This window comes from Megalops cyprinoides, chromosome 18 (assembly GCF_013368585.1).
Source record: "Megalops cyprinoides isolate fMegCyp1 chromosome 18, fMegCyp1.pri, whole genome shotgun sequence".
Classification (NCBI taxonomy): Eukaryota; Metazoa; Chordata; class Actinopteri; order Elopiformes; family Megalopidae; genus Megalops; species Megalops cyprinoides.
The window spans coordinates 9,602,084-9,615,284 of record NC_050600.1 but is presented as its reverse complement, the minus strand read 5'-3'; the positions used below and the strand labels follow the sequence as shown (position 1 = coordinate 9,615,284).

At 43.9% G+C, this 13,201-nt stretch overlaps 1 protein-coding gene across 1 annotated transcript in view; it reads right to left on the bottom strand.

Annotated features, from left to right (window-relative positions):
• Positions 1–13,201, bottom strand: part of dennd4c (DENN/MADD domain containing 4C) — a 52,919-nt gene that overhangs the window by 30,938 nt on the left and 8,780 nt on the right. Inside the window, exon 2 of the mRNA XM_036550811.1 lies at positions 612–923. Within this exon, the coding sequence (XP_036406704.1) occupies positions 612–910 (299 nt within the window). The 5' untranslated portion in view covers positions 911–923. The remainder of the gene's footprint in view (positions 1–611; positions 924–13,201) is intronic.

The following is a 13,201-nucleotide window of genomic DNA, read 5'->3' as shown; positions in this document are numbered from 1 at the left end:
CTATAGCCAAATTGTTAATAGATGTTTCAAAAAATAACATGACATCACCAAACTTTTTGTTTTAAAACAGGATCTTTGAATTGCGGGACATGCAATGATATGTGGCCCTGATATGCCACTAATGTCTGTATAAACTCAGCTCTGTATAAACAGCTGGCATATGATTGAACATTACCTTTTTTACCACAGTGTTTAAAAAAGTGTGTAACTCACATTTTTGGCTTTGTTTATTCAAGTTTGTTCATAATTTCCATGGGGTACTGCACTCTCCCTCACACCAAGAAGCAGTGCTCAAAAACAGGATTAGAGGAGACTTGCACAGCAATTCTTCTTAATGCTTGTGCTGGAGTAATTGGTCTCCTTGGGAAGTTCATCTATTGAAATATAAAGGCTCACCCATTTTCAGTTACACCTGAACAATTCGCAGTATATTAACGGTCTGAAGGTCATTCGAAGAAAAACGGAGTACCTTATAAATATCCGTACTCACAAGGCACGCAAAGCCATTTCACTGAACTTTTGAGAAACAGAACTGAGTGGAGTGAAGTAGCACACTCAAAGAAAGGGTCTGTATTTTTGTTGGTTTTTATACCCATCGCGCGGATGCTCACCCAATGTCGATAAGTGGGGGTCTCTCGCGGCCCCTCTTGTAGCAGAGGAAGAGTTCGGGGCTCTTGAGGCTGCCGTGGTTGAGGTTGGCCTGCTGGCCGCTGTACGTGCTCTCGATGCAGGTGAAGCCCTCGGGCACCGTCTCGCCAGCCGACTTGTTGATGACGGCCAGGTCGGTGATGGGCGCCTTGGGCCCGCTGGACTTGGTCTCGGACAGGTCCTGCTCCAGAGGGGTGGACTTGTCCGTCAGCCCGGCCACCACAAAGTAGTCCGTCACGCGGTGACCCTTGTCCTCAATCATGGCTGGGGCGTGCCTGTGGAAGAGGAGGGGGTCAGCAGTGTTTCTGAGGGGGACTATGAACTCAGGGGTGAACATGGTGACCTCTTGTAGATTTGAAACACAGATGGGATGCAGGATTCTGTCTTTAGTGGCAAGGAGCAGAGCTCACAACCTAAAGGTTGCTGGTTTGATGCCCTACTGCTGCTGTACCCCTGAGCAAGGTACTTAACCCAGAATGGCCTCAGTAAATATCCAGCTGTATAAATGGATAAAACTGTAGCCTATGTAACTTGCTCTGGATAAGAGTGTATGCTAAATGACAATAATGTAATGTAACGTAAACTGTAATATATAAAGTCCACATACCATAAACCTGCTAAGAAATCTGCTTGGATGGCAACCATAACATCAATTATGAAGGGGAAAAATACTGCAGTTCTCCTGCCTTGATGCTAACAAACCCAGAGTGGCCCATAACTGGTTTCATAACAGACACATCTTCTTCACCTCAACACCTCAGATGACAGAGCCCCAGTACAGTGTAAACCCCTCACTAAACCTCAGGGGAATGACTGAAAGCAACATTAAAGACAAACATCAGAGAGGTATTGTTCAAAGACTTTCCAGATAAAGTATTTTTTAGTTTTAATCTGTATACTTTGATAATCCTTTTGCTACATAGGCTAGACCTTGAGATTTTCTGATTTTGTATGGTGACCAGTGCAGCAGCAGTGGGGGTATGGACAGTAGCCGCACTAACAGCTTTAGTGCAACCTCAACAAAAAAAACACACACGGGTAAGATGGAAGACAAGCAGTGAAGCAGGCACAATAAACATATAATGACATCCCCTTCATTTACCTTTCAAAAGTTTCTGACATTATGAAAAAGAGAAAACATACCCTATGTTCAGTGTGTGTAACAATACGCTGGTTCTAATCAGACACAGCGGCTCCAATTCAAATCAGGCACAGGGTCTCCTTTCTGCTTATACCTCTGCTCTGCAATTTCACTCCATCCAAGGCTTATTTTGACTAATTAACAAGCACATTTAAATTCTAATCCATCCCCTCAATGCTGTACCAGAACAGCAAATGCGACTGTCTCTGAGCTACAAGAGCACCACGAAAAAAAAAACAAAAAAAAAAACGCGCAAACATTTTGCTTTCTGCATCTCCAGTTTTCTGCAGGTAATATTCATTGGCACTGCAAGAGAAAAGCTATTCTGACAGTCTGTGGATACGGACAGGAAACACAGAAGGGTTCCATTTATTGGCAAATGGTTCGTGCAAGAAACATTCACAGGTGTGTCCTCAAAGACACACAGGACTTGAGAGCAAAAGCACGGCAAGCTGTGTCCGTGTGCCACCATGCCCCACTGATAAAACACGGTTACAAAGCATTCACTGCACATCTCAATCTGCAAAAGCTTTTGCTTTGGGAGAAAATAAAAATATAATGAGACTGAACGACCACCTTGTCAGAGTCAAGCCCTCCTAATGTACAACTCAAGCACTGCTGGGGGGATAAAGTGCGTATCGGCATGTGAGAAGCTCTTCCCAGTGGCAGCACAGTGGCCGCTATTCTCCCAGCCTGAAGGGTGTGACTTTGTGAACTGTTGTAAAACCTCAGTGGTTTGGCCTGACCCAGGAAGCTCGGGCACTGTACTGAGGAGGGTGTCCTGTCACCCGCAGGGCTACACACACTCTCACACACCAGTGCTACATCCATATTCCACAGGGACAGTGCGTGGAGGGCTTTCCAGCAAATTGGCAGCATTATGTTAATGAAGTCACAGGGAGATGCGGTCACCCTCACGGCGCTGAGGGGGTGAGCGGCGAAGCCGCTGTCAGTGACCTCGGGCAGACTGAGGCATTTCCACACAAGATCCACTTAAACCATTTTTCATGCACTATGCAGAACTGGATCTGAGGAAGGGGGGAAAAAAAAGCTTCACAGCAGCAACTGGTTTGAAGAAGAAAGTGAAGCTAAAGAAAACATTCCTGTTATTTTCAAAGCAATTCGGAGGTCAGTGCAGGAACTAAAAGTTTTCCACAATTCTGTACCAGCTGCGTTTCATTGCAGAAAGTGCTAAGGGACCACACAATTCTGACGAGGACACAGGATTTACATTTAATGGGTTTCTGTTACTGTGTTTTGTTTTGTTTTTTTAAACGTCTCTGATTTGTCAATTCTGTGTACATTTTTTTCTGGTGGCCGTGATCCTTAAATCCCGGTGCTGTGTTAATTCTGTGTTCGATGAATATAGTAGCCATCGCTTGTGGACTGACTGGTGAATGCTGTGTTTACTGTAATACGCTCCATGGTGCTGTAATACAGACATGCCACATGCATGGAGTCAGCCAGAGAGACCCAGAAATAGTCTCCAATCAGCATGGGGAGCCCAGTGACACGGAGGTTCAGTGTCACACTGTAGAAGAATGAGGCCAGCAGTCAGATACATTCACACTACTGTAATGCTGCTTCTGACCCCTCTGAGGACCCCAAAATGACTGCCCTATGAGACATTCCTAGTATATGACTCCCCTCAGCTCACTCAATGGAAAGCACATATGCCGACACTTATCACAGAGTTGAACTATTCTGGCTTGGCTTCGGATACCTCCTATACTTTCTGTGGAGAGACAGAAAGAGCAAGGGGAAGTCATGACGTAGCTACCACTGGCTGACCCATGTGTTCGATATCTCACTCATCACAACTAAGAGCCAGGGACCCAATAACAGTGTTGTTGCCAGGGAAACCATATTTGTAATGTTCCAGTGATTTCTGAGATGAGGTAAACACTCAAGTGTATAAGGTGAGTCATATTTAGTCACCTGCGGTATACTAGACAGTGCCAAGCTGTTTTAAAATAAGTTTTAATAATAATAATAATAAAATAAAATGAAGTAAAGTCATTACTCATTTAATACTGAAAGGGAAAAAACTGGCAAATTGTGATGTTTCACATAATATTGAATGATGCATTTTTCTCCTCCAAACCATATCATTCCACAATGCAGTTTAGGTTTTCTGGGGCATCACTGGCCATGTGGGAAAAGGAAGGTCAATCAGTGGTCAGTCACAGAAGTCTCCAGCTATATAAGGAAGGGTATCAATTTGCATGTTGTGTAAGACTCAGAGCTGAATTGGAGCATTCTGCCTGGGTTCAAACAAGCAGACAAGCTACAGCCATTAAAACTTTAAATTCACAATTCACAATATGTATATGTAGACATATTGCATGTTACAAACAAGAACACAGGAGTCAGTAACCTGCAGTAACTTTACTTATAGTCAGCTAACGGGAACAACAGAGGTAAGTGATATGTTCATGCATGAGAGTATAGCAATTTGAAGAATTGAAGACGTCTGTGTCAAACCACCAGCATATTTCACTATTCTCTCACACCAGCACATCCTGGAGGGACAACCAGAAATCCAGTGAACACAATAAAGTGAAGGTCTTTAGAAAAATAAATTTGATTTGTCCTTGAAGATAACAATCCTGAGCACACAGTGAGCCACCTAAGACAGAGCACCCCTCGTCCCGGAAAACTAAGGAAGGCAATAACTCCTATCACAGTGACGTCCTGCCCGTCCTGCCCGTCCGTCACTTTGAAGTTTGCCTTCATTGACAGTGGCCAGAAAAGGCGGCCGACTTCACCGTGCCACACAGAGAACTTCCTTAAGGCAGTGAAGCGATCAGGGCGGCCCGCAGGGAGCAGACAGTGACAGTTTTCCATTCACGTCCCTCTGATCCTTCTGCCCACACAATGGAATCGGTGACTCAGGGCTGGCAGCCTCTCAAAGAGACATTCACCGGCACATCCACTGAGGGCCGAGCAAAACACTCGTTTGGTTCCAAGGGACTCTCGCTGAGACACGGAGGGAACCCACAATGTTAGCTCGACATCAGGTGTGTCTCCCATGTAAAGCAAAAGTGTCACAATAGCGAGTTATTTCTTAGCATGCATGTACACAAGCCATTGTGTCTATTCTAAAACTCTTTCTCATCTGAAGTTGTTCTTTACACAAGAACATCAATTATGAACATCAAACATCAAACATAATTTTAACTGCTGAGCATTTTCTTCATAAGTTCTTAACAAAAGCTATTACAAACGCACATTTGGCACTATATTATTCTGCTAGCCCTAGCCAGCCATAAAGTCTGGTGGAAAACTGTTCATCACTTCATCACTGATCATTTACTATAGTATAACTTACATTTAGACACTCAAAATGTTTCTGAGACTTCATGATCAATTCTCACTGAACAGTTTTGGATATACCTCACTTTCTACACACACAAAGCCACAAAAATGATCACAACCCCAAAAATTCATGTTTCTAGTAATGCTCTATTTTAAAAACACCCAACAAAAAGCTTCTTACAAAATGCATGTGTGCTCAAGAACTTTAACTTGTGACTGGAAAAAATCATGTCCTTTTAGTTTTATAAATAAGTCTGGGTACAAGAGTCTGGCTTTCATAGAGACAAAACTGAAGTTTCAGACATTCCAGCTCAAACCCCAATGACACGTAAGCTTTTAAAAATAACAAACCTGGCATGCCCATTCCATCACACTCAGAGTTTTGAAATCTTGCTTTGAGTGGAGAAGGCCTGACTTCTTCCACTGCCTACAGATATTTCTGGTTTTTAAAAGCATTGGATTTCTTGGTGCTCTAAAGCAGGTTTTTGGTAAGGTGGAGTGCCCCCCCCCCCCCCCCCACGTTCTAGAAAAAGGGGAGTTTTGGCAGCGCTTGAGGCAGACTGCTAATCACAAAATACCAGCAATGTGTCGTACCCAAGGTGTCCACCCAAAGCAGGGACACTGGAGACGTGACATGTCCCAAACAAACAAAATGGGGGAAAAAAACAAGTTTAGAAGTCCAGTCGCAAACAAACACGCAAACCTGGTCTCTCTGGTGCACAAACAAAAAGGAATGCACCCTCACACCCTGCAGTTAATTCATGGTCAATCTGGATGTTGGACTTTTTCCAATTCATCTCCTGAATGCAAGTCTTGGTCTCATTTCCAAAGAATTACAGCAAATTAAGGATCAAATGACTCACATTAAAGCCTCCATTTCTGGCTTTAATCTCAGCTGAGAGAACAGAAGCACACACTTTCTCTTATCACTTCTATTCTTGGATGGACAAAGTCATCATTACGAGCCGGTCCAGACAGCTTTTTAACCTGACTGCAAGACCCATAGAATTTCTGCAGAGGACTGACAGCAGCCAGCAACACACACAAGAAAATAATCACATAATGAGCAACGTTTCTTTCTTCAACATTGATTCAGTCTGAGAGATCAGACACAGGCACACTGGTATATAAAACAGACTCATAATGAGAAAACACGCAGCTGGAGAACCAAAGCACAGGGCCTCAGTGGGTTGAGGGCACGCTTTCAGTTCCGCAAGCCTCCGCTTTCACGAAGAGTGCAGAGAGGGGTCAGAGGAGAAACACAGACTTGCACGCCATGGAAGTGTGGGTTACAGCTGCCTGCTTCAGCACTTGGACAAAGTTCACACCTCATGAGATGTTGGTGTTGGTGTGGATCCGGCCCCGAGTCATCAGCAGAACTCTGCGAACGCAAACCCCACCGGCAAGCCCACTCACATCCTGTTAGATGTGCGAGATGTGAACACAGGCGCTTCACAGGGCTCTGACATATTCCCGTGTGGAACATTCCAGCTGCCGGAATGCTCTTCAAACATCAGCCGCCTACCCTATTTCAACACCGCGGCATAAATCAAGTCTGGTGATGTAGCCGGGAGTACTGCATAAGGCTTTACTAGAGTTATGAAATAAGGGTTTGGCTAATGAGAAAGGCAAAGTGATATTCAGTACAATGAACTGACTGCTCTGCTGGTCTGATGAATTTTGTTCTGCTATTTCATTGACAAGCAATTTGTCATTCCCACCATGAAAGCAAATGGACAAGAAAGCCTTGTTTGCCTCAGTGCTTCATGGTACTGCATCCCTTTCTTACTCATGACAGGCAGCGTCAGCAAACTCAGCTGCCAAAACACAATCACAGAAACCACTGCTGCGTCACCGTAGTACCGGAAGCCTGAATCTCCGCATCTAAATGCCATCTGATTTCATTACCAACAGCAGATGCGCTATCACAACATTTTTCTTCATGTTTTTTTCCCTACTGTAACTGTAGACTTTAAAGGGGACAGCACGATATTTAGTTCTGTAGGTCTCTACTTGCAGTATATTTCTAGGACTATTCAGCTGGAACCAGGCTACATCACAAGGTTCAGGGTCCAGGTGAGCAAGAACTCTATGAACATTACAGTTTTCCCCCCTGTTCTGAAGTCTATAACATCTCTTTCTATTAAATGCAGTACCAGAAAACCAAAAGTTTGGACACACCTGATTAAGATAATGGGAAACATGCATTCAAAGACATTTTGATCTAAAGACTTATGCTGAAATGCTCGAAATTCATTTCTTGGACAAATATAAATACTTTCCAAATAAAATTTGTTTTTAAAAGATATTTTTTGACTACTTTGAATAATCTGAAATATAAAATGTGTCCAAATTTTTGCCCGGTACTGTAGGTTCCAGCACGGCTTGGGTCAGCATGGTTCCAACAGTGGAAAATGGGAAATCACATTCCAGAGCAAGAAGATAATGCGGAGTGCATGTTTGCAGCACCTGCAAGGAGAGCGAATGACGCAGTAGTCATGTTGCAAGATAAAAGGAAAGCAACAGATTACACGGAGGGTCCTGTTTGCCTTTGAACGGCAAACAGGTAAGTCTTAATAAATCAAAAGGCAGTTATCAGAGAGTGGTAACAGGAAAGGAACACCCCCCCCCCCCCATTCTCACACACACACACGCACACACGCACACACGCACACACACACGTGTGCTTTTGGATTACAGAATCACAGTGGATGAGAATGGAAAGCAAAGTCCTCTTTGCAGACAGCGGGGCCAGGTAAACAGTGGCGCAGTCATGGTAACCAGGCTCCACCTCTCTGGTGGGCTGCCAACACTGATATTTTTTTTTCCTGTGCAGGTTCAGCTGCAAGTGGCAATCGATCTTCCAAGGGTCCTCAGAGGTGACATGTCCCTCCGTGCACCCAGCTGTCTGCTTCAGCAGAGCCGCAGAAACGCCATGGAGCCGGAGAACATTTTTATGGGGTGTTTGAAAACTGAAATAAATGAGCACTGGGAAGATAAGTCCACTCCAACATCCAGCCAGAAACTGAAAATGAGAATCTGCAGATTTGCAAAAATGCTTGTACTTAGCGATGAAAGGGGGTTCAAACAAAGGCTTTCAAGTGGAATGGGAACTTTAAATAGAACTGTATATGACCCCACTGCACTTATATTGCAGACATCTTATCATCTGGGCATTCTGCTCTGTTGAGGAGTCTCTTTAATCAAAGGCAATAAATGTCTATACAGAACGTTACTAGTTATGTGACATATATATTGACGGAATACAGATCAGAGTCAGGACTAAAGGTTCGGCCTACAATGCAAGTTAAAGGCAGACAGGGTAGGACTGTGAATGAAGTACTCTGGTAATCAGTGCTTCTGAAGTATTATTGATCAACAGAACAGGTTCCTCAAATAGCTCTTGTGTTTGACATGGAGCATTTCTGCTCTTGAAACTAAATCAGTATCACAACAACGCACATACCCTCTTCCTTTACTTCATGGCCCATACACTACTACTCTGACTGGGAGCCCATCAGATGCTTTGGTACCACTGACTTTATCTTTGTGGGTGATGTAGCTCTGACTGCAGGGAAATAGCCATAGTTCTGTGCTGTAGAAATGCACCACAGCTCTACCAATTCACAGGTCTATGATTGGCTGCTGTGTCACATGACCCCCCACTTAATAGCTGGCATTACACAATGTACACAAGCTTTTGTTCCTCTGATGCTATATATCACAGTTACTATTTACCCTGAGGCTGAAAACATACCTGAACAGCCTTACTGATCAGCCATGTCAGTCCTGGCAGCATGTTTGATAACATTCATGCTAGATAATTATGCACAAATTCTGAGCATACCTGCTCAATCATGACAATGTAATGTACTGCAAAACTGAAAACTTTTCAGTCAGTTAATTCAAGTCAAATCAGGTATCAATCTGGGCAGCCGTATGGCAATGTTGTTTCTTTATGTGTATGCAAGTCTTGGGTTCAAATTCTCGGGTACTGTTGTTGTGTTTCAGGGGAATTTCTTAAGTAAGGTACCTAGATTACTCAAACTGTGAGAGGTGTCAAATCACAAGTCACCCTGGGTGAGAATGTCAGCTGAGAAAATAAATTACCTGGGTAACAATCAGTATGCAGCAATGTGAATACAACCCCTGTGTGATGAAGTTAGTTGGGCCCTCCTTCATCACCTCCTCACCTGTGTTCAAGCTGACCAAACTTTCGTAACCCATCTGCTACCAATAGCTTTCAAAATTTTTGAGCTCTACCTGCCCCATAACTACTCCAATCCTCTGCGCACACACAGCACTTAAAGGAGGGCCTACAGCATTAAACCAGCACTCTCTCTCTCATGGTTTGTCCCACAAGACCATGAGTGAACCCAGTAAATCTCTTTAATTATAACTTGTATATAACTGCTTGTATACTAGTGGGAAAAAAAGTTGCGGCTTAGTCAGTAAACACAATCAAGCATGGAATGGGTCCCCAAAATTATATGTATGTATTTTATATTATCCTTTAGACATAAATAAATAACAAAAAGCCGCACATCATTCTCAGAATGAAAGACTGTGAGGTGTGCAGCAAGGCCTTGCAGGCCACAGAGTCAGATACGTATGCAGCTTTGCGGCCAGTCTTCAGCTCCAGCTCATCTGCCATTAGGTCAGTACTACTCCCTCCACTTCTCTTTGTACTCTGTTTGATCCTTTGACTTCAGAGTGCATGTCTCACTTAACTGCTTCCCCCTTGCCAAGGTCAGCACCCCACACAAGTCCCGAGAGAGACAAAGAGCTGTGGCCCATCAATCACACAGCGCCTCCATACAGGGTGTCTGCCAGCAGTCCTTTTCATGGACCCGGCATTCCGACTTGGCCCGGCCTCTCTCATTGTGTCAGGTTTGGAATTCAGGCTGCTGGTCATCAGTGTGGAGGGGCGTTCTTAATTGTTCTTTTCCCCAAAAGGTTTTCCATTTAACATTTTTTTTCCACATGGAAGTGGACAGCCCAGTCTTTTGTCTCTGGAATGCGAAGGTCACGATTCTTGGCTGCAGCGCCAGCCTCAACTTGAAACCTGACAAAGCTCGCAATACAAGCACAGATGCCTGCAGGCAATCATGAGTGCTTCAAGAAACACCCTCCTAGATTCAAATAATACTATAGTCTTAGTTAATGGTGTCTCATTTTCAACAAAAATGTAACTAATACGCAAAACCCTTTTAAAACTGTGATTATAGTGAAAACCAAAACAGACACACTGGTGACTCCACATATGACACCCATATGAACAGTCTGTCCCAAAAAACACATAAAAGTCACACAAGAAGTTCAAATTATAAAGCTAGTTCTAGAGGGACCACTTTCAAAAGCACTTCAGATACAGCATGGGGGGTGGAAACGGGGGGTGGGGGGTCCCACAGTGAAGTGAACTCCCTTTCACAGGGCACAGCAGATCCGTACAGCCTGTGATCTCATCCTGGCAGCACAAAGGCCCCAGACACAGGGGCAGGACAGCAGGCAGCCCCTGCGTCTATTCAGCCGGGGCCTGTCTCAATTATTCCAACGGGCCGCCACAAGGCCCGTCATGTCGAGTCATTCAGGCAGGCCCCGGCCCGAAGGGAAAAAGGGAAATGGAAATGGCTGAATGCGAGTCACACGTAGCGCATTAACGTGTGGGCGCGAGCTGCTACAGCAGGAGCACCGCCGGTGTAGGGGCTCATCGCAGGCATGTACAGAATCATCAGACTGCCTGGGAGAAGACGGGGCTTATACAGACTCGCACGAGCGGTGCAAAGCAGGCAGCATTGCGAGGCCAGTCAGCAGCATCGCCAGCATTTTTTTCTCTTCCAATTACAGTGTAACAAAAGGAGTTACTGCAGAGCCGGTATTTAGGAAGCATCTCTGCGAGCCTTTTAATCAGTGAGCTCGAGCGACGTGGCTGAGCTGAGCTTGATGAGTTATGAAAGGTACTGAAAGGTCATCTTGGCATGACCCCTGGTGAAATGACAGGCCGGTCTTCCCCTCCTTCCTTTCCTCCGAGACGCTGGAAACTGAGTGTGGCAGGGAAAGGGGAAGTGAAAGAACTGAAGTGGTTTGTTTTGACTGGCACAGGGTTGATGAGCGCACCAAAGGCAAGAGATCAGACTGAGACAGGAACATCATCACGGAGCCCAGAGATTTTAAGTGCCTATGGACCAAACACATCATTTATTAAACACATCAACTTATTCACAACTGCACAGGGAGATCATTTCAGCAGAGGTTCCTATTAGATAATTATTAATTACAATTACAATAAAACTCCCGGGAGAATAACTAGTCCTACTAATATTTTGAATCCAGTTTTGAAAATTGAATATAAATATAAGAAAGCAAGAAACATTTAGAAAATAACAGTCCTAAATCCTATGTCTTGACCAAAAGTCAAAGCTGTTAAAGCTGTTTAAAAAGACACAATCCCTGATGCTTTTGTTAATAAATATATAACTCTTTTTGACCACAACCAGAAAGTTAAATTACGCAATATTTAAAAACAGCAATAGCAGCACATCAAAATCAGTCCAAACATTCTGTTGCGCTTATCTTAAGCACCCTCTCCGCTAACAGTTAACAGCTAATAGCCAGCACAGGACAAGTGTCAACCCCAAGTGACACTTATGTCACCAAACCCTAATAGACTGTACGCACAGCAGGGCTTGTGGCAGACTGTTCACCAGCTGTCATCAGAGTGTGGTGTCAGGGACAGAGCCAGACCATGAGGGACAAAGTGACAACCACGTAGATTTTTTTTTTTTTAAAGCTATTCAAATTGAAGTGTTTATAGGGTTCAAGTTAGGTTACTGGTTTTGAATGGAACAAGCCACCTTCTCTCAGGCTGTGGTCCAACAAGAGCTCTTAATTCTTTTGCTCAACACTTAATTGAACCAATGTGTTGTACAACGAACCCCAGACACAGCCTTGCTTGTGTCTTGCTGAGCTGTTCTGGATGCAGAAAAAGCTCGAGAGACAGAACAAAATGTGTGACTGCGATTCTGATTCCTTGAGTAATCTTACAGACAATCAAATGGTTACTGTGAAACTGAAATTACAACTGCTTACCTTTCATAGCATAGCATAGCATTTTATGCCATTCATATGCCTAACGTACAAACACATGCGCCATTAAGAGAGAGAGCACAGTGCCCTTTACTTTTCAAAAGATGCCCTCTTCCTGTCTGTGCAGTTTTGGTAACTAGCGTGTGTTTTTACCATTCTACCGCATGCTTCACAGAATAATACCTGCACCTGCTTCTCCTCACCAGCCAACAAAGAGAGGCACAGGTCATCAGCATTTCCCACCTGTTCCAGTGGAACTCGAGCGGTCTACTCTATGCCCAAGACAAGTCAGGCAGACAAAGAAAAGCCATTCAAGCAGCGGCGAACACTCTAACACATGAAGTAGAATAAACTGTATGAAAAGGCTCTATACTTTCATTTCCCCAAATGGCTACAGACAGCAACAGGTCTTCCTCCTGTCACTGCATTGATGTATCACTCTGCTAAAAGCGGTATGCCCACAGTCCTTTGTGTATCAAGCCCATGGAGTGGAAGGACCTCCTGTCCAATATCAAATTACAGAAGCCTTTTATTTAGCCATCAGAGACGTAGCCTGAACTCTGCACCATAGCTGAGAGCTCTAGAATTCATCACCCTACAGCAGGGCTATTCAACTACTGGCCCTATACAGCCCACCGTGGATTATTTTTTGTTCCTTTGCTCAGTGAGAAAAATACTTTCTATTAATATGCATCATAAATTTCAGCTAGCTGGACTAGCAGCATGTTATTCTGTTTGCCCAGAATACTCTCCCTTTAACATACTCACCCATTTTTCTCTTGTTCATATGCACTGTTACCCCTGTTAGTTTGATTTCCTAATTGTTTTGGACTATGGACTTGGAATTTCTTTCCCAGAATGGCTTTATTTGTTTAAAAAGTACTAACCTGTTAAAAATTGATCATTTACCACACATAAGAAACAAATAAAAGATATAGATGATGCTTCGTTCTGAACATCACAAATTTCAGCCATTGCAGAGTTTAAGCATGTGTTACAGGAAGTTTG